This window comes from Dicentrarchus labrax, unplaced genomic scaffold, assembly GCF_905237075.1.
Source record: "Dicentrarchus labrax unplaced genomic scaffold, dlabrax2021, whole genome shotgun sequence".
NCBI lineage: Eukaryota > Metazoa > Chordata > Actinopteri > Moronidae > Dicentrarchus > Dicentrarchus labrax.
The window spans coordinates 13,644,414-13,667,074 of record NW_026136704.1 but is presented as its reverse complement, the minus strand read 5'-3'; the positions used below and the strand labels follow the sequence as shown (position 1 = coordinate 13,667,074).

At 40.0% G+C, this 22,661-nt stretch overlaps 2 protein-coding genes across 2 annotated transcripts; one reads left to right on the top strand and one right to left on the bottom strand.

Moving 5' to 3' along the window:
- The first annotated feature begins 54 nt into the window (after positions 1-54).
- Positions 55-6,528, top strand: LOC127362913 (transmembrane protease serine 2-like). Its single transcript, XM_051399194.1, has 13 exons — positions 55-322; positions 568-715; positions 1,261-1,353; positions 1,544-1,657; positions 2,046-2,175; positions 2,272-2,382; positions 2,481-2,524; positions 3,507-3,669; positions 3,756-3,928; positions 4,302-4,403; positions 4,633-4,769; positions 5,529-5,681; positions 6,231-6,528. Exons 1-13 carry the CDS (start codon positions 293-295, stop codon positions 6,246-6,248), a joined length of 1,416 nt encoding a protein of 471 aa, XP_051255154.1. The 5' UTR covers positions 55-292; the 3' UTR covers positions 6,249-6,528.
- A 134-nt stretch (positions 6,529-6,662) lies between these two features.
- Positions 6,663-19,521, bottom strand: bace2 (beta-secretase 2). Its single transcript, XM_051399193.1, has 9 exons — positions 18,981-19,521; positions 14,770-14,858; positions 14,217-14,433; positions 12,110-12,241; positions 11,250-11,384; positions 10,494-10,595; positions 9,926-10,075; positions 9,660-9,828; positions 6,663-8,789 (listed from the first exon to the last, which is right to left on the bottom strand). The coding sequence occupies exons 1-9, from the start codon at positions 19,266-19,268 to the stop codon at positions 8,548-8,550; spliced, it is 1,524 nt and encodes a 507-aa protein (XP_051255153.1). The 5' UTR covers positions 19,269-19,521; the 3' UTR covers positions 6,663-8,547.
- Positions 19,522-22,661: the final 3,140 nt, after the last annotated feature.

Genomic DNA, 22,661 nt, shown 5'->3' with positions numbered 1-22,661 from the left:
ACTTTAAACCAATCCCGGTGAAGTGTGAGGAGTGGCCACTCAGACGATTACGCACACTCTTTATTTTATCACGGTGGTGTGAGGATGAGGAGGGCAGAGCAGGGCAAATGTGAGAGGTGATGCTAGAGATCTGAATTTCATCAGAGAGCAGAGCTGTGAAAAATATCTTTTCTTGCTTCAATTGCTCTTGGAGTGGATGTTGATATTGACCAGATTATTCAGACTGATGTTTGAATTATTGCAGTAAGATATTTTTTTTCAACTGCGTCCACCAGGAAACTGTAGGATATTGATGGTTAAGCAGAAAATGACCACAAATCCGGTAAGTTTTTAATTGTATTTATATTAGTTTGAAGAACTTCTTGAAATAGGAATATATATATAAATAGAGTAACTTATTCATACTATAATAGTAATACAAATGTCATAAGTGTAGAAATGTGTGTTAGTAAAAAATTTATGATTTTGTATTGTAACAGTCTCACTTGTACATTTATATTTCTGCCATCATTATAAGCTGCCAGGCTTCGGAAGCTTTATTCTCATCACTTAATACCTTACTGACAGTGTCTGGACTCGGGTCCCTGTCTCATTCGGACAGATGACAAGAGAAAACTTCCTCCACTCAGCCAATCAGATGTTAAGCCTCAATATGTTCATCATCTGGCCCCGAAACCCCCGCCTGAGATCAGCCACTCCATTCCCAAACACAAAGGTAGTCCAATCTCCTTTTCATTTCATTGTATTAGCAGTTTGTACTGTTAATTTGATTTTAATATAACAGTTAAAACAGGAACTCTGTGCAGGCTTTGGGTGTGATTTTTTTCTCAAAGAAAGATTGCAAGCTAATTATGCATTTTTGTAAAATATCCATTAATTTGGACATTAGTTGAAACAAAACAAGTTAATACCCTCATAACTAAATACTGTAGAACTTTTTATGTAAGAGATACAGATAACAATGATTATTCAAATAAATAATCAAAACTCAAAAGTTCCTATATATGATTAAAAATACATTTAATATAATATAATATAATAATTGTATTCCTTTAATAGATTCTAATTATTGTGATGTGTCATAGAGCAGAAGTTTCTGTTAGTAATAGAGATGCATTCATACTGTATGCTTTATACAATAAAGAACAAACATACGGATGTTTTCTTATGATTAAAATGTGCGTTATTAAACACATTACACAAGTGGGTAAGCTGGATGTAAATGGGTTTCCAGTCATGGTGTGTGTGTCGTCCCGTCAGATGTAAAACAGAGGTGTGTGAAGTTCACTGTGGCTGCTGTGATCTCCCTGCTGCTCCTCCTGCTGCTGGCTGGAATCCTCCTTGCTTATTACTGTGAGTGCAGGATTTATCCCCTCTGTCCACTGTAATAAATCATATGCTATTACAACCTTTATGTGGATTGAACCTTTTCAACACACACACACACACACACACACACACACACACACACACACACACACACACACACATACACACCCAGTATAGTCTAAAGTCTTTTCCTCGGTCTCATCTTGTCTCCCAGTCTCCTCACCCTGTGTGCACGGGATGCAGTGTGGAGATGGGGGATGTGTGTGGGAGTCCCAGTGGTGTGATGGGGTGACGGACTGTCCTGCAGGCCAGGATGAAGCTAACTGCGGTAAACAACCTCCTCCAGGGGCCAAAGTGCAGGATAAAACACACCTGAAAACCCTCTGATGTGTTCACTCGCCTTCGTATTTATAAAACGCAGTCTGCTCATCTTTTACAGCTAAAAGGAACACATTGAATAGTGTAAAGTAGCCTTAAATTTAAGAAATTCTGTGCCTGTATTTGTCAACTATGGAGTTTTTCATTGTTTTTCAGTTCAATCATTATATACACTGCTGTTCATGATTACCTCGTAAGAGTAATATGGGCTTACATCAAGGTACCTCAAGTGAAGACTACATAGGATTTTGTTTTCACCAGAGTCTGGCGTGGCTGCCTTCTTCACCTCCTTGTGACAATATGTCAAGTCATTGTTTGTGTTTGCTGTTTGTGCTCAGTGAGGCTGCATGGTTCCACCTTCCTGCTCCAGATCTATTCGACTCAGAGTAGAAACTGGAGGACTGTTTGTTCTCACGGCTGGACAGAACGACAGGGCAGAGCAAGCTGCCAGAATATTGGATACAGCAGGTGAGATGCTCACTGACTGTTTTCTCTATTATTCTGACATGTGAAGGATAAAGGTGTTTTAAATGAAGCTGTATTTTCCACTCTGTGGTTCGACAGGGGCACGTATTTTAAATCAGGCCAGCAGAAGACCGACTCTGATGATGGATTCTTACTTGTAAAGTCTGACTTCAACCCTGAGGCATCCATACTGCAGCAGCTTGTGCTCAGGTTAGTAAACTGGTCGAGGTAAACCTGTATAAAGATGTTACAACTGAATCAATATGAACCTAAATCCATGTCAAATGTCCTTTTTTTGCCATCTGCAGCAATACCTGTCCCAACAACAGTGCTGTGACGTTGCGTTGTACTGGTATGTTAATACACATTGTCATTATACATTGTACAAATATCAACTCGACCCCCACTAAGGATCCACAAAGCTTCATAGGGGGTTACAGGGCCTTCTTGATTTTAAAGTGTGTAGGAAAAATAAAAAATATATCTCAGCATTTGGTTAATTTCTGTGAAGAAAAGTAAATGTAAATTGTCTAATAGATCAATGGCCAAGCATCAGGGACAAGAAAACACTAGATTTGTCAGAAAAGAAGCCTATTAAGTTTGTATCTGCTCAACATTAAACCAAATCACTCATTTCACACAAGCTTCTTGCAGAGTTCACTGTTTGGGTTGATTGTACAGTTTTGAATATAATATGAAAATGTCCATAAAATATGTCACTTAGAGATCTTCAGTGAAACAATAGAAAAGGGTTGGGAACCACTATAGTAGAGGATTTGAGGTTTATTTATTTACATTTTCTTTTTCTGCAGTCTTGTCACAAGAGGGTGGATAGTGGGTCTGCATTTGTGTTAATTTGATGCAGTTGAATGTTTTTAATTTCCATATTAATATAAATATCTAAGACAGAGAAGTTGGAACATCTTGTCTCTGTTTCTGGTAAAATTGTGTGCAGGACTGTGTGTTCCTTGCAGTCCTTTTGATCTCCTTTATGTTGTGTTCTTGTGTTCCCCAACAAATTAAATGTGAAAATGAAATGAAAAAGACTTGAGGCTTTTGCAAAGCTTGATCCTTTGTTGTCTTTAGATGTTTCAAGGTTCAAAACAGGTTTTTTTTCCCCCACATAGGATACTGTAATGTGTTTCTGTTGAAACTGTATGATTATATTATTTATTATATATTTGATGAGATCACTGTATGTTCACTCTCTTCTTTACGGTATGTCTCTATCTATTCACACTATGGTTGTACAGAACTGTGTCCTCTTTTGTACTTGTTGGTAAAAGCAGTGTGGCAGTGAATTGCGTCCTCTCTAACAGCAGTTTTGTCCTCAGATTGTGGCAGTGGGGTGAACTCAAGCAGGGCCTCTGGGGGTCAGCTGGCCTCTGTAGGGGCCTGGCCATGGCAGGTCAGCATGCAGGTTGTGGGCTCTCACCACTGTGGTGGAGCCATCATCTCCCCCTACTGGATAGTCACTGCAGCACACTGTGTAGCCAGGTGAGGCCTTTTCATCATACTTCTTAAAGCAGTGGTTGTGGTCTGAGCCAGCTTGAATCTACTCTCTGCTGTCTCTCCCCCTGCAGGGCCTCTAGCCCTGGAGACTGGGTAGTGTATGCTGGGATTGTGGATCCATTGGGGACTTTGTTCAACCCTGCTTACTCTGTGAGCCGCATCATTGCCCATGAGGGCTACAACAGTCTCACTCGTAGGAATGACATCGCTCTGATGAGGCTCTCTAAACCTCTGGACATCACAGGTACACAGGGGTGCAGTACAATGCAAGTTAATCCCGTTTTATGACGTTTTTTCTAGTATACAAAGAGGTGTTTATGTTATTTAGCCTCCCCTCATTGATACAAATGGGGTGTACAAAATAATACAAACACCTGTCAGTATAGCTACATCCTTTAAATTGATCATATAGTTGAACCAACACCTCATTTTTACCTTCATGATTTGTTGCTGTGTGTATATCCCTTATACTGTGGAAACCAGCTGATGAATGTATACATCTGTGTCCAGAGAGCTCAGAAGCTGTAAAACTCTGCACAATGTCACCTTTGTCATAAAGAATACATTTTTTTCTCTTTTTAAACTTTAAATAACAGATATATTCTTTTCTCTGGTAGCCTCCAGTAACATTGGACCTGTGTGCCTCCCAAATGTTGGTCTGAACATCACTGATCACCAGAAGGGCTGGATAACACAGTTTGGTGAAATAGTAAATGGAGGTGAGACTAAATATCCGAAATTAAATATAAAGATTAGATATTTAGTTTTCACATGTTTAAAGATTAAAGCATTAGTGTCTACTGCAGTCTGCCTGTGTGTGTCTACCACTGGATGGCACTCTAACTCTGTTTTACTTGCTGGTGTTTTTACTACAAATACAGTGTGTATGAGCAAACACTAAAGTTACTTAAATTAAATACATTATTTCAATATCTTGTCATTTGACAGGCTCTCAGTACCTGATGGAGACTCAGGTCTCTCTCATAGATACTGCAGACTGCAACAGCTCCATCGCTTACAATGGCAGGATATCACAGGACATGTTATGTGCCAGAGAGACGGACGCAGTAGCCTACATGTGTCTTGTAAGACAAACAAGAGACTCAAACACTCACACACAGCCTCCTCTTTTTGGTAAAGGTGTAAAGATGAAGTTTAAATACTAAAACCAACAGAAATAAAATATTTACATTGAACAAAGAGCAGTTTGTTTTATCGTATAGTGAGCACCAGGCGATTGCAGTGTGACTGCTGACAAACGGCCTGCAGGGTTAATATGTTTAGGCATTAGCTGCAAATACATTCTTTTAATACAGACTGAAGAGATCCTACAGGAAAGAGTACTCAAATAAATCAGTGTTCACTAATGAAGCAACAACAAACACTCTTTATAATGAGACGCTTTCTGGTACGATTCAGTTTTTCTTGCACAAATTGAGCAGTGACATAAAAATAGTTTGTGTTCTTGAAAGAATTCAAAGCATTTTCATGCCCTTATGTAATTTGCTCTGAGGCAAAGTAAAAACAAGACCTGCACTGTATTCTACATAATAATCTGTTCCACTTTGTGAATTATAACAAACCATTTATACAGTCGAGTCAACAATGAATGTAAAGTTGCAACCCTGAGGTGGCAGCTGACCATGATATCATGTTTTATTTAAACTATTCAGTGCTTTTCATGGACCTTGAAAGACCTTAAATGCTTTTTAAACTGAATGAATAACATTTAAATTTCACCCAAAAAAATCACTGTAAAGCCCTTGAGACTGAATGTGTGTGTTAAATGTCTAAAGTTGTTGTTCATAAAAACTCACCCAGTTTTGTGCTGAACTCTTTCTCAGAATGACAGCGGTGGTCCTCTGGTGTCCCTGAAGGACGGAGTATGGTGGCTCTTAGGGGACAATATCTGGGGGGAACACTGCACTGGGCAGAAGAGACCAGGTGTTTACGGCAACGTCACCTACTTTCTGGACTGGATCCACCACCAGATGAGGGTAAAAACCAAAGAAGGATTGGACTTGTAAAGGCAGGATTCCCATGCACTGTATGTGCAGATAATTTGTAGCATTTGATTTAATCTGCTTGGAGGACCAGATGCAGTAAGAAGGTTTATCTGTCTGGTGCTCCAAGTAATACTGCTTGACTTATGCTGGATAATCAGCAATAATACCTAGTTTTATCTTTATCTTTCTTAATCATGCCTGTAAAAATTCTATTGACAAGTAAAAGGGATAATCCAATTGGTCTTCGGCCTGCTCTCCCTGGGCAAACTATATGGTTGGTCTCATTCTTGCTAAGCTAAAAATAACATTGTTGTGTGTTCACCATTTAACTGAAAATCCATCAGCGACCGTTTTGATAATTGGATTTGTGGCTAAACAAAAGTTAAAACATTACTTTGGGCTTTGGTCATCTGTCATGATAATTTATTATTATTTAACGTTAAATGATTAAAAGCATTTTAAGTAATAGCTGCAGTATTTACCACTACATTATATGTACAATAACAAAAAACTAATTGTATTTTTTTTGTCTGTTTACAGAAGCATCAAGAAGACTGATGACAGGACCAAAGATGAACCGTGTTGGTTGTTGTTGTTTAGTTTATGATCTAGTTTTTTGCCGAGATAAATTTTTATAAATATGCCTCAACAATCTCTGTATCACTACCATAACTTATTTACTACGATATAAGTTATGTGTCTTCTGATTTACATCACTGTTGATGCAGGTTTAATGCAATAAGCTCCAATGACCAATGTTTTCGTATTATCTCTTTATAACAATCTGTTTTATTTTTGTATATTTATGTGAAATATATAACGTCTTTATTTTAGGCTATATGGCTGGAACTGTTTCATTTGTATTCATGGTGAACTTTGAGCCAGTGAATACCATGGCTCAACACAAGATGTCGCTCACAAACCACATCAAGCTCGTTCCCACCGACTCCCAAAGCATGCTTTGTTCCTGAGTAACCGTTCACAAAAAGAAATATTTATTCATTTAAAATGATTTACATCTTTGATTTGACAAGTTATTTTGTTTACACAACAAGTACAATTTTGGCACGGAAAAAATACACTTATAAATAAGTGAACATTTAATTTGACAATTTTACAAACATTTTGGCAGATGGTGACGTATTGGTGCAGCTTAATGACTCATATCACTCAAGACTTTTACATATGAAGCCATCACTAGTGTGAAAAGAACAACTGTTTATTGCTAACAGGTCGGTGAGTTTCGCTGCAGTCCACAGGCACCCCAGAGGGAGCATGTGTATCCAGTGGGTCAGTTTCAAAAATCCTTTGGCCTCTACTTTACTGTTTGTATAAAATGTACAGTATACATATGTTCCATTCAACATCTAGTGTCTAAAAAGCAAAGATTTGGACTAATAGTACATTCAAAAAGATTTAAATATAAAGTTGGATGCATACAGAATTAGTAAAATTACATTAATACAATAAATTGCATAACAGATCGAGAAATATTGATCTTTAGATTTATATTACACTTTAGACTGACTGAAACAAGTGCAAGTCAGTACAGTAAGTCTCAACACTGTAAATTATACTGTATACTAATATACTAATACAGTATATCCATTTGTATCAGCAGTGAGCTGAGACTTAAAGGCACTACAGGCACTGTAAACGTGTGTAACCTCTATTAATATTTTTCCTATGAACAGTGATTGAGCAGCTTTTCCTCTTACTTTAACACACACACACACACACACACACACACACTAACACACACACACACACACACACACACACACACACACACACACACACACTAACACACACACTAACACACTAACACACACTAACACACACTAACACACACACTAACACACACTAACACACACACACACACACCTCACTCCATAGAAGACTGGAGCTTAACTTATTAACTCCAGAAACATTCCTTCATTGATCGCAGAGTTAAAGTAGATCTTTAAAAAGATCTGTGGGGAGCAGATTATTAACTGTAAAGGCACATTTTAGGAGGTTGCATGCCCTTAGAAATTTACAATTAAACAACAGTTTGCCTGGAAATAAAATCAGTAACTTGCAAGTCGTTCATGAATACACCAATGGTTGTTGAGCTTGTGCCATTTATGTCCCCACCCACTGTCCTGTGATTGTCTGTAAGGAAGAAATTCCACCCTTAACCATTTCCATACCGTTATGCATCACTGCTGGTGTGTGTAGGGAGTTACTTTGTGATAAAATGTTTCATACTTCAGTTCACCCTTCTATTTGTGTTAGTGATATCCTGTATTTCCCAGAATACATTTTGACGGCCCTAAAAAGAACAAGCCTGAACCTGATTTGAGCGCTCTCTCGAACTGAGTCAGTGTAATACGTATGCAAAACTGATAGCATTACAAGTCTTCCCAGTTGAGAAGGTAAGTCATACCCATTTCTAAAAAACCTCCCTGTAGCTACATGACATTATGAAATTTTAAAGCAACTGTCAGTTGGGAAATTGGACCCGTTCTTCTTCTTCTTCTTTGCTGGATGTGTTTCTCTGTGTCAGTGCCTACATATGACATGACCAATTATCAGTGTGAATAAAAAAAAATACACGACCAAACGAGACATTGGAACTATAAATACACCACCAACAGAAGTGCTTTTAGGGTGAATTTTCCCTTCAAGAAGCAGCTGATCTGTCCGTGTCCATGGGGCAACCTAATGAGTGCAGTCTGGAGTCATTCAGACATTCAGAGCCGAGGGTTATTGTTCGGTGCGGGCCGAGCCTCACCCCTTTCTCCACCGCTGTGGATGGGCTCTGCTCGCCGTTCCCCTGCCTGTTCACCCTGTCCGCCTGTCCACTTCCTCTCAGTCACTTGATGCGGTGGCGGACCAGAGAGGACTCGTCCGTTATCTCCCCGGAGCGGTCTCTGCGTCGACAGGGCAGCACCAGCAAGAGCAACAGGATGATGAGGACCAGGGCGCAGACTGCCATCAGGGCGTAGGAGATCACCCACAGGAGAGGCTCCTTCAGCATCCCGCCAGAGCAGTTGGCCGCCACGTCCGCTGCTGAGAAGGGCCCCGCGATCTCCGAAAGAGCCACCCCACCGCTCACTGCACAGAAATAAAAGACAGAGTTATACAGTTAAGAGAGATATAAAACGTCAACTGTATTAAGATTAAGCTTAGATTTACTTGTGGCAGCTTCTTAAAACAACAGTTGTCTTAGACTCGCGGCAATAACTGAAGTAAACGTTATTTGCTTTATTCTAGTTTTCTCTGTCTAGATTTTACCAGCCAGCTGAGGAATTAGAGCTGGCAACCTTACTGTCACAAGCCTGCATCCTTAACCTTCAGCCTACATCTGCTCCAAGTCTGTTTGCTTAACTTGGAAACAAAAGTGGTCTTTGTACTTTAGGAGTGGGAGGCCTTGCCTAAGCTCATATGTGCACATAACTACAGGGAAGTACCACTGTTTGAGGTCTCACATTTGCAGTTCAGGTCATAATGAACGGATATTCTCAAGGTCTTGGTCAGTGAACTGAAGCATTGTTTAATAGTAACACTTTACAGTTTGCTTTTCCGTAACTTATCAATTAATCAGGGCACTTTATGGACTTCCTGACTGTGATCTTTACGTTACATCTCTTGAAGCAATATCATCAGCATTATTTGTAATAGATGAACATTGAAGAAACCATGCTAGAGATTAAACCTGTAGCCCTTTCATAAAAGCTTTAATATTTGCTGCTCTAAGCAAGCTTTTAAATACATACATAGAAAACAGAATAAATCTGAGCAGCTGTAGCAGACTTTGAGTGTATTTATTGCTACTTCATCCTTACTCACAGATTACCATCCAAATCAATGTTTTCAGATACACAGTGAACCAATTTATTAACATCAGCTGACAATGTTTGGACACATGATATGCTATATGATGTTTTACATACTTTCCTGTCTTAGTCTTTTACATATCCTCACCTGCACAGCTGCTGAGTGCGAAGCCCAGTCTCCGCTGGGCGCGGTCGAACACCACGTAGAAGCCTTCCATAACGGTAGCGCCGATCACCAGGCCATTAGCTGACGAAGACACTCCGAAACGGAAGCAGTCTAATGTGCCGTCCACGTCTGTGATTGGCTGGATGTACATCTGCAAGACAAAAGACATCAATAGAGAGGAAGAAGGAACGACAAGAGCTTGTGGCCCTTAGGTTGATGGAGAGCTGTGTTTATGTTTATTCAGGTACCTGAGGCAGGATGGTGATGCGGAAGGACTGGCTGGTGTTTGTGGCCCTTAGGTAGATGGACAGCTTGGGGAAAAACCTCCAGGGGGTCTCTCCCTTCATCCAGCATGCAACCTTGGTGCCATCCCAGAACCCTGAAGAAAAATCCTGGATCTGAACCAAAAGAGGAAAAAACACATAAGAGGAATTGACAGAGAGAGACAGAGACAAACAGAAAGAAACAGAAGGTCAGTACAGCACCAAAACAGGTTTTGCTGTTCTCTTTCATTTTGCCCACTTGGGATTAATCTACAAAGATGTGGGTACATTAATTGCAAACGTTGCTTCCAGGTTCAAATTAACCTTGAGTACTGTTTGTGTGCGGTTACAAAAAGGTGAATAATGTGTAAAGTAGAATCGGTTGGGGAAAAAAAAAAAAAAAGCATGGGCGAACATATTTTTATAGCAGAAAAAACCTGATCCTTCCTCTCAAATATACCATGTCCTTGAACAGTGAGTGTGCTATCCTCCCCTGCATCTCTTTGCTCTGACAACATGTTTCATCATTGTCTGTGGAGAGAAGGCAACGTACCAGAGAGCTGCGTGTGATGGCTTCTACCACCGCATTGAAGACGTTGACAGGAAGACGCAGCAGTGTCGTCCCACTGTCAACTATAGCTTTATCCATGTTATACTGAAAGAGAGGGAGAAAGAGTGAAGTGCAGTAGGAGTTTTCTCACTTCAACAGGCTCCTATGGAAGACCTTGAGGCAAACATAAAATACAGAAAATGAGGAAGTTCTTTCACAAGCAGAAAAAATACCAAACAGACTACATTCCTTTGCAGTATGGCTAGTCTGTTTCATTTCTGTGTTCTAAGAGAATGAATGTTGTACCACCAGTATTGCTTTTCTGCTTCAAATATTTACTGGCATTTAATGTAAATCTGTCAGTGTTTCCTCTATGTAGATTTTGGAGCGGCGGCCCGCTGCTGTTAAATTTCTGCCGCCACGGTATCAGAAATGGGACAGACGCACAACTAACAGCTCCACCAAAAACGTCACCGCGGTGGGTCTGTTTTAATTGGACAACGTTCAACTTGTCAGTTCTCAGCTCAACGTCCTGATATCAAACATCTAGAAACATTAAAACGGTAAATATATTCGTTTGTGTCGCAGCGAAGTGTCAGTTCTGTTTCATACGTAAAACGTTTGCCGACGGGGTTGTTCGGACGGGCCTGCCCCCACTGCTAAAAAACTGCTAAAAAAGTGTTTCCTAGAGGTAACACTGTCTCTTCATGGTGATGTTTGAGATAATTATGGAAGCAATGCAGTGAGTTTGAAGTTTACCTCTCTGCAGTCCAGGTCCAGATTCTGGTCGCCAACCTCCAGCTTCAAAACCTCCACTTGGTAGTACCACTCCTCTACTATAGGGGTGTACCACACTGACCCCCGATACAGAGTTGGTTCGGCCCCTCCCATGATCTGAGGAAGGAACAAACATACTTCACTCATGTGTGGGTCAACTGTGACCAAAACAACACAGTTTATGTCCAACAAGAGCCTAGCAAAGGTTTATCCCTCCACATTTGGCAGCACACACACACAGACACACACAGACACAGACACAGACAGACACACACACACACACACACACACACACACACACACACACACACACACACACACACACACACACACACACACACACACACACACACACACACACACACACACACACACACACACACACACACACACACACACACACACACACTCCCTGCCATCTTATCCATCTGTCTGGATCAGTGGGTCACATGATGGAGATGCAGTGAGCGAGGCACCGAGGCCGCTCGTATAAACGTGACAGACCTGCTCTCAGTAGGATACTATCTTAGCTTAATTAGCTCCTCTCTAACTAGACTTGGCCTCCAATGGAGAAACCACATTGACGAGGAGGATACAAGCTATTAGGTTTCTAAAACGCTGCTATGTCTGAGCCACCAGTGGTGGACTTTATTTTGTCTGAGGAGTACTCAAGCACATCCCAGTCCTCAATGAGTGAAGCACATAATTGATACTGTGCATGTTAAATAACTCCAGACACCTACTGTATCACAAAAATACACAATTAGAGGCAGAAATCATTTATGTTTAGGTCAAAAGTCTTTACAACCAAAGCTTATTTACAGCCCCTCCTGACTACTCACAAGACTGCCTCCCACTGGGTCCACTGTGCTACTGGCTGACAGTCCAGCACCGCACATCTGGAGGGAAAAGATGTCAGGAATTCCCAGCTGTTGCACCAAAGAGTTGAAGAAGGGCTCCACAGACTTATCAGGCTAATTGAGAGACAGGAGATGTGTAATCATTAATTCCTGTTAATCCATTTTAAGCTTTTACATTTGCATTGGAAGCTTTAAGATTGTGTGATTATCCAGACTGACTTTTCCAACCAATAACATAAAGTACAAGTTTAGAAAACATGAATAAAAAAGTGAATTCTAAAAGTACACAACTGAAATGAAGTCTTAAAGTCTGTAATAGGGCTTTGGGAGTAAGAAGGACAAGAATAAATACCCTGGTTGCTGCTATAACAGATATCTGAAAAAGGACTTGACCCTAACCGTTTTCCCCATAGGTGATATTGTTGACAATTCTTTCTCCTGATTAGGTAGCCAAACTTGTTGAACATGTATGGCTACTGTTAAAAGGAAGTTTTTCCTTGCCACTGTTGTCAAGGGTTTGCTCATGGTGGGAATTGTTGGGTCTCTGTAAATCATTTTGTAGGGAGTATAGTCTAGACCTGCTCTACCTGAAAAGTGTCCTGAGATAACTTCTGTTATGATTTGGCACGATACAAATAAAACTGAATTGAACACTTAAATCATTATCTGTCTGCCTGTGGAACTGAACAAAGGTGCACTTAAAAAATGAGAGATTAGCAAAGTTAATCCCTGACAGGCTAATAGATATTCAGACTTTAAAATTTGTATTTTTTGCTAATGTTAACAGAAAAAAACTAAACTTTTTTTAATGAAGTTTTAAGACACAAAGAGTTTAAAAAGGGTAGTGTTATATTATTGTGTTACAGTGTTATAATATTAATATTCGGACCACTGTGTGTACTATGTGTGTATGCGTGGACTGGCGTAAACTGTACGAGACAGCAGTATGCTCCTTGACAAAAGGATGTTCTCTCTGTTTTCCTCAGATGCATTTCCATGTCAGTGCTATGATACCATGTCACGCATGACAGACAGCCCTCAGGCAAGATCAGCCTGAGCACTCTGAAGACGCTGGCAGCACAAAGTGGTCAGTGTGGCCATATCTGCCCTTCAATCACTGGCATTTGATCCCAAAGGTTGCTGTAGTCAGCACAGAATGAAAGAATGTATTGTGTTGGTTTAAGCTGACGTCACTCTCTTCCCATCGACACCAAATTATCACGTTAAAGAAAAGTGGACACCGGGCGAAGCACCTTGGTTCTGTGCGTCTATCATACATACATAGCATGTTCTTGTACCTGAATGTAATTGACTGAAAAAAAAAAAAAACTTTGAGAATGAGCTTCTTCTACACTAAATTTATTTTGAATTTTTTAAATTCTAATACATTTCTAATGAAGAGACTAGATAATTACGTGTAGTTTTGTAGTTCATTAATTACCTTATGACAAACCTAATGGACTGAAGTGGTACAATATGTTGGGTAATACTTTTAAGTTTTTTAATTCAGTGTAAAAAATGAAATTAACAAATATTCCTGTGAAGAATGATACAGACTAACGAATGAGAGCAACGTAAGTAAATTAAAGTGGGGATATTAAAAAAAGAAACGGCATCACACCCTTGGTTGCTGAAAATAAATCATGAACACGAAACTTTTCTGTTGTCATGTGAAATGTCCATGACTACACCCAGATAAGATCTCAGTTTGAGAGGTTGTTCAGTGCTGTAAAAAAGATGTGGGACAGTAGGAAGTTATGCTGTACTGCTTGATTAACTTGATAAAGCCTGATATTATCAAGTTTCCCCTCTGTGCGCACAGCATTTTCTAGACAAAATATTCTCATTTGTCCGTTTCTTGCATGTTTTTCAAATGTTTTATAAACTTCATATAAAGGTTATACAAAACATTTACTTTAAACATATGTTATGATATCCTTTACAAAGTATGCACAAAATACTGTATTGAACTCATTTATATTTTTCAGAGTAAATTTACTGTTTTCATACTCAACATCAAATCAGTGAGAAGGAATTTAAGCTTTTTCAACAAATACTGCGATTTAAGATTTTAATTTTTTTCTCTCACCCGTGCCAGCATGGGATAGGCCAGTCCCAGGATGCCCTGCCAGTTGACCCCAGGAAGGAAGAAGCTGTCAGATGACAAGATGGCAGCTATATTGATGATGATGGTCCCATTTGGGCCTTTGGGGATGGACACACGGTCAATGCCCAGTTCGCCTTCCCAGTTGCCCTGGGTGTACCGGACAGCCACAGTCCGGCCATCTGACTGGTAGGTACTGGAGCTAAATACAGGGGAGGAAGCCAAGACGTGTGAATAGAGACAAAGGCCTGTGGTGGGTACATAAATATTATTATTATAATATATTTATGCAAAAAGATAGTAATTACATAGCAAAGATTATTTTATTAATTCACCAGTATAGACAAGCTATGAACATACATTCTTTCTGTGAAAAGCTAACATCTCTGATACATTTATTCAATAGCTTACGTCTTTGTCATGAGAGACTGTGGGTGATAAAGAGTAGACAAGGTAACATAACTACATTAGAAAACTATATATATATTGGAATGACATTTCCAATGGCTGGATTACACAACGTGTTTCAGTCACTCACAGTTCAGTGTTGAAGTAGTGAGTAATGAATGGGTGTGGAGCCGCCGCCACAGCAAAGTTACTGCTGCCTGTATCCACCAGGATGTTCAGCTGAAACACACAAGGCAGAGTTTTCTTTAACAGCTATTAGATATCTGTTACAAGACAACCACACCCTAACTTACAGAGTTCTTGAGTCACAGGGTAAAATGACAGCTGTTGAATAGTGTGACACGTTGATAAGAAGACTTTAAGCTTTTTAAATGCAACTAAGACATTGCAGCTACTGTTTGTACAATAATACATAGAGGAGGAAAAAGAAGTTGGAGGTGAACAACAAAATTCCTTACAGTAAATAAAAACACAAACATGATGAAGAAATTACACTGGAAACAGCGAAGTGAGGAAAGTCAGGAATGTACACTTGATACAAAAAACTGACAACTCATTGAAACTTATCTGAAAAATCCATATTGGAGTTCATCAAGACATACTACTGGTATGTCTATTGTTTATGTTTGTTTGTGCTTGTACAGCAAAAATGTGCTGTGTGGCATTATTACACTGGACAATGAAAGACAATTTTGTTGCAGGCTAATTATTCCTTTGAGTAACATATTTTACTCCAAACTGAGGTGAGGTGTGCACTGTACAGCTGTATTATATAGCATATGAAAACACTATGGGACAAAAAATCCCTGACTGGAGTATCCCTAATTTCTAGAGAAACGAGCTTTGCCACTGAGCAAAAATTACTATGCACCTCTGAAATAATTGCTCTCTAATGTGTGATCTATGAGTCAAACACGACAGCCTCCAGCTACTGACATGACCGTATGACCCATCCAGCCATCTTGGTACGTGTCATGTGGACAGTGGGGACCAGCTAACAGCAGTTAAGATAATGTTGTCTTCCAGGCATAGAGTCAACGAGCAGGAACTAATTAGTCAACCGACTTCTGTCACCTCACCTCCGCTACTGAGCTGGGCCACATTAACACTCACCAGCAAGCATTCCTCACCATGATGGGGTCATAAACCTAATGCCCCACAGCCACCTGATGACTCAACAACAAAGAGGTCTATATGGTGGCACTTCAGTGATGTCACATGACACAGTGAAAATACTGAGTGTTCATTGAGCATGCATTCAGCTGCAGAGGCACAAACAGTAACTCCAACAATCAGTCTATCGTCACTCCTGTCTGAGCCTTTGTTTTTAGACAAACCAGACCAACAGGAAGCTGTTTATCTAAAATGTTAGGCAAACAAACAAGGAACATAAAACAAATCCACTTCCTCATGCTCGGCTCCCTTAAGAACTCCAGCCGATCACATTAAAACCAAGACTAACTAGAGCCCGTTCACCGAGTGCATTAAGTCATTATGAAACGATTGAAATAAATATGAATAATAATTAAAAAGAAAGACAAAAAATGTATGTATCTATGTACATATAAATATAAATAATTATCAAAAATGTCTTAAAGACCCAGTTGGCAAGTCCAAGAGAGTCAGGCTTATCAGTTCCTCCTCATTGCACAGGCCCTGGTCCCATCACTGTGGCTGTGCCATCTAAAATCCCACTGCTGCCTTCACTGCTGCTGGCATCAGTCCATTCACACAAGGTCTGAACCGGCCAAACAGGCCAGATTGGAAAACACTGGAACCTCGTGGTGAAGGAGGGGAAGCAGGGGCATTTCCTTATCCCCACACTGCCTATCTTTTCTAGTCACACTATCCTCCCTTAGCTTGGCTGCTGAGCCTCAGGCAAATCTCTTCCTCCCGCTGCTGTGGCAGCCTGCAATCGCCCGCAGTTGAGCGTTCACTGTCTAATTGGCAGTGGCTCCATGGCGGCAACGTGCATCTGCTACCTGTTTGTACCAATTAGCAGATGTGAGGCTCTCCAGCCGACACCTCAGCCTGGCTGTGCCATATGCTAACAGATGCGGCAATTAGTGGCTCATTTGAATAGTGCCTCATTTAACACCACAGCCCTGTAATAACATCATCATTTAGTTGGAATAATATCGAGAGTATAACTCAATAGTATTGAGTTACAGGACATTTTGGCACTGCATAACCAATTTGAACCAAAGTGGATTGAGCTCTGCAGGCATGACTTACTGATATGAAGGTTTCACTGTCACTATGCACAGAGTACAGGAGTGTAACGGCTGCAATATCAGAGGAGGAATATGACGCAAGTAATATTTGTTTAAAAACATTCAATGTTTACTTCTTCTGTTGTGTAAAAAGCAAGTCACCTGACACTGGTCCCAAATACAGTAGACACTTTCCACAGCTGTCATTTTGACATGTCATTGCATTAACACTTATGGAACTGAGCCATCGTTAGCGTTATAAAATTGTACCTGTGCGTTTCCTGCTACGACAAGTCAAAATGTCTACATCTATTAATAATCAACAGGTGAGGCAACCTTGACACTGTTATTGCGGTGTCATCACAGATGTCTTACATATATACCATAGTGTAGTGTAGTGAAGCCTGGTGTACCACTCGCTCTCTAAGCAGTCTGAGGAAGGACTTTTCTCCTTAGAGCAACACCGTAAACTGTAGTGTTGTAGAACAGCACATATTAAGCTATTTTACAACTTTGGGCTGGTTGTAAAGTTGTGTGTGAACTGTGCTCTTACAAGTGCAGCAACATTATCCTTTCTGAGGTTGACACAGGGCAGTGACAAGGCAGGCAGCACTGATAAGCCTCTGTGAGCCTGAGAAACTCAGCTGTGCCACCCAAGAGTCTTAAAAGCTCTGATCTGTTTAACTTGAGAGGCCCAGGAACAACAGGTCAAATCACTAATGAGATAATTCACCTTTAGTTTAAGCTCCATTTCAAACACATCTACTTACAACACAATGGCAAAGCATAGCCTTAAACCTACAACACCCTAAAGTGTAATGTATTTTTAATAGTGACAGGGAGAATCCCTCTTCCAACTCTTCCGGGACCATTTAGACCCTCTTAATCATTAATATGATCTTGTTAGGCACTTTACATAATGAGCAATATAAAATGATGACAATAAATTACACAGGCATATCTCCGTGAAACCAAAAGAAAATAAGCAGCAAATATGCCTGAATGAGGGCAGTTTTTGTACAACTCTGGGGCTGCTCTTTGCTCCCTGCGAGCCTCATAATCCCCGTCAGCTGCCTGGTAAGAAAACAGTGGTCCTCACAGGCAGCATCATGTGAGTGCATGTGAGCGGGGGTTTAGTCTACCTACAGACCCCAAGGCTGTAAAGACTTGAGCCAGCTGCTGCACCCCACAGCCATGATACTATCCTGCCATAATGGTCCCAGGCAGACCTGGAAATTAACAGCTGATTTTATTTTATACAGATTGTGCTAGTAAAATATTCCAGGCTCATCTTCCCATGATCAGAGTCTGGGTTTTTTCCCCCTGCTGTTGGCGTCATATCAAACAGTTGTTAAGTTGAAACTTTCATGTCATGATTATCTCGGGCCAAAATAATTGCGATACACAATATTATCACGATAATTCTGAAAATATACTTCATACTTGGCACTAAAACATACTGGAATTACTTTACCTTAGATTTTTCTGATAGGCACCTCGTAGTTTTGACTCTATACTAGTTCCACACATCCAGTTTAACCTGTTTTTGTGGGGGGATATAACAGGTAAACTGAGCCTTCAACCAGGTTGGCAGGTTTAGGATTTGAGGAATGACTGGAAGACACAGGCTCCTCCTTGTCCCCTTCTTCACAATAAATAAGGAAATCAATATAAAACTGTATGCTAGTGAGCTAGACAGCGTCTTCAAGTCAAGCCATTTGAGGATACTGACGATTATCACGGTAAATTGATCTGATAGGCGATACACAATATCGTACATAGTCCTATCCTTAATTCAAATATCAGATCTTGCACAGGTAGGTAGGTAGCCAAGACCCTGGGGTGAAACAAACACACCCCAGCCCCCTGCAGTGGATCACATGGTGGACAGACCCTGTTCGCACACAGCAGACACAACAGACTTGCCATCAGGGAGTGAAACCACATGACAATGACTAAAAAGTAAAGTAGAAACACAAAAGAAAGGAAAGAAATGGGTACTTTTCTTCTTCTTTTTTTTTTTAATCCATACAATTAAGTGAGACTAACCCTTCTGAAAACCACCTGCACAAATGATCAAACACCAGATATGCAAACAATAACAGTGTTTGTGATAAGATTAAATTACCTTTTGACCAGGAGTACCAATTGACATTTCTATGTAGTAGCCTCTTCCAGAGTCCCCTTGCAGGTTGTTGACCATGTCCAGAAAGTTCACTGTCCCGGTCGGATCAGAGGCCAACGAGAGGCCGTTTCCATCCGACGTTAACGCCACTTGCCGAGTCAAATTCACAGCCGAGGATAAATTGTACTTTCCTGGGTATATTTTTAATGGTATAGCAAAGTAGCACTTGGACAAGCCGAAGCATAAACTAAAAGCAAATGCCCAAAGCGAAAGAGAGGCAGTGCATGCCATGGCGGTGTTAGTTACTATAGTGATAACAGGGAAAAGTCTGGGAAAAGACTCCTCGCTCAAAGTTTGCTATCTATGTTAAGTTTTCAGTTTAGCCATCATCGAAACGCCCGTGCCGCGGTGACCGCCATCATGGAAACGCTGTCTCTCCACCGTCAAAAAGAAACTACACATACTGACATGGTAACACAGTATGACTAAAACTGAAAACAACACTTTATCTGCAGTCGAGGGACTTCCACAAGTCCACTGCGCCAACGGTGTAAAGTTCGTCGGAGCAACAAACGCGACTTCCGGTTATGTTAACCTTCAAAGTAACGGGGAGGTAAATGGTTATTGTTTTTGTAACGTAAAAGCATTGGGTAGGCACATGCGCCACCTACGGTATTATATAAAGGAATTAAATCATACAATATTTTACCGAATATACCATGAAAATGTATGCGAATATAAGTTAATGAATTTGTTCACCTTCTTCAACTCTTTTTAACACTCTTATTTTGAAGGCAAAGCGGCCTAACCGTTGGTGTTATCTCTACTAGATTGACGCTGCTGTTTAAAAACTTCCTGGATGCCTGGTGAGATTTTAACTAAGCATGGATCTGAAGGACTTCCCACCACAACTTGGTTTGATGTGAACACGCCGGACAAGCAACACATGTGTGTGTGTGTGTGTGTGTGTGTGTGTGTGTGTGTGTGTGTGTGTGTGTGTGTGTGTGTGTGTGTGTGTGTGTGTGTGTGTGTGTGTGTGTGTGTGTGTGTCTATTCTTTTAACACTGTGACAAAAAAATCCGCATTGTTCCACAGAGTTTGCTTCGCTTAATGTGTCCGCGTTTACAGTGCAAATCCAATTCTCTGTACTCGGGCCAGAGCCTTTGGTTGTCTTGTTATGGTGGTCTAGTATTTAAATTTGTTCAGTCACAGAAAGCAGAGGAAAGGTAATTCCCTCATGCTTACAGTAGAGACTCAATATTGCAATCAGCTAAAGTTATAAAATCTGTATCTCAGTTGAAAAGTTTGTTGGGGTATTAATGAAGTTGATAGTCCAATATGGCAGCGAATATTTTATTAAATAACTAATGTCTCACTTGCATTATAAGTGTTTTCCAGAAGTGCTTTTTTGTCTTATATAGAGATTATTAATATATTTTTAGTGGGATGCATCAAAAAAAGTACATATTTAGTGAGATATCACTGAAAAAGATTATTTTTAAGACACTTTAGATATGTCTCTCATACAATTTTAATGCTAGCAAGATATTTGTCAAATTGTGCATATTTTCTTGTAGAGAGGTGATATGGTTTTTCTCTTTTTTAACTTTTTTTCAGTTGTATCATTTTAAAGAATATATTGTAGAGTACAAAACCCCAATGATATTTTAAAATGTTCAGTATTTCACACTGAATAACTATACATTAGGCCATTATGATGACATTTAGAGTTTGTATTATGAGTTATTTAATCCATTAAAAACTATGGAAGCCTATTCTGTTGCATCACATGTAACACACACCACATGCAACACAAACTCCTTTCAAGTATCAAAATCAGTGTTGCACACTGGTTCTATTGCACACACATAAGCTCAGTATGATATGACCATATATTATTTGAAGCCTAACGCAGAGGTGTTTTTAAAGCACTCATTTACTCCCATTGCATGTAGCCAACACATGAAGATCAGATTAGTTTACATTTGAATGGAAGTCATCCAAAAAGAATGCTAATCAGCATTAATATAGCCTATCCAACAATCACATGCATTTCATTCAGTAAATGCCTCTGTAGTTCATTGTGCTGCTGGTGAATGAGTGTCCATACAAAATTGGGAGTAATAGTAGCTCTTGTATAGATAATGGGTATTAGAAAAGACATTAAAGAAACTGAGATGTTTTTGTTCTTTGCATGTTTCTGCCAAGACATTCTCATTTGCCGCATTGACAGTGCAGAGAAAGAGGAAGAAGATCCCAGTGGTAAGGCGAGATCAATGTCACAGGCCTTCTCCATGCTGCCTATTTCACACAGACAACCACTGTCTCGCTCTGAATTCCTCATGAGTCCACAGTTACACTGTCACATGTTCACCCCATCTCCCTCTCCCTCTCTGTTTCACTCGGTCTCTCTCTCTCATTGAAGTCGATCACTATAGTTACAATAACCTGAATAATGTGGGGAAAGGCTGTGACCACAAAAAATCTTCTTTCCGGTGTATTGCTTGTCATGCACTGGGTCTTGTGAATGACCCATTTAAGCACAATTCCTGTTTCTTCTTCCCTGTGACTTTGAGACACTTCCTGCCTATAGAGTATAAAACCAGGGGGAAGCGGGAATGCATCGTTTACTTGTCTGTCCATGAAACACAGTGAATCCAATGGTTGATCATGTGTGTTATACTTGTTCTGGCCCATGAACTAATTTTAAGTACCAATACAATTCTTAGATCCAGAAATTAGAGGCCTGTGAAGTTGTATTTGTTGTTTTCTTCTAAGATATACTGAGCCTCAAATGAATATGGTATATGATAGATATAAAATGTAATATTTTATCAAGCAAATATAATTCAGATGGATCAAAACATGTCATAAATATAATTTATGATCATGATAATCATTGTGTGATGGTGATCAGTTAGCATGAAACAAAGGGGTTACTATTGACTTAAGTTTATCCAAAGTGTTTTGTCCAGGCAATGTGAAATAAAGTCACAATTACTGTTTTCTTAATAGCATTGGTTTGTAATGTGCCAGTAGCGTTATATCTGTTGACTCAGTAGTATTTAATGCCTCCGTGCAGCTTCCTTTGCAGTTCCACTGATGGCCACAACAAGGCACTCCATACCATCCCTGTGCCTTTAATCCAGTCTGAGGGCGCTGTACCATCTTCTGTGTGTGAGCAAATTAGGCAGCTTAGGAGGGCCAGTGGTCCTACATTTGGCTGTGCAAAGCTTCTTTACTGGGACATTGGTACTTAATCCTCACAGCTCTGATGATCATTACAGCTGATGAGAGAGAGCGCTCTGCTTCATCTCATGCATCCACCTTTGTCTTTACAACAGACACACCTCTCAACCTAATCACAGATATAAGCAGCAGATCTTCAGGCTTCAGGTTTTGTTCTCGTTCATCATTACAACTGTGGATTAGAACAGGTTTGTGTCATTTAACACATGCAGCATGAGTGAGTTTCTAGTATCTAATGTCTCTTTTTGCTAATTAATAACATGCCCTATATTTAAATGTAAAAATTTAAACACACGTCCCTTAATGTATATCTCAAAAGATAATCAGAAAAACCCACCGCATATATTGATATATATATATATTGATAATCGATCATTTTAAATTATTTTCTTATTGAAAAATCTGTCCGTTTTTTTTCCTGAGTCATTGATAATC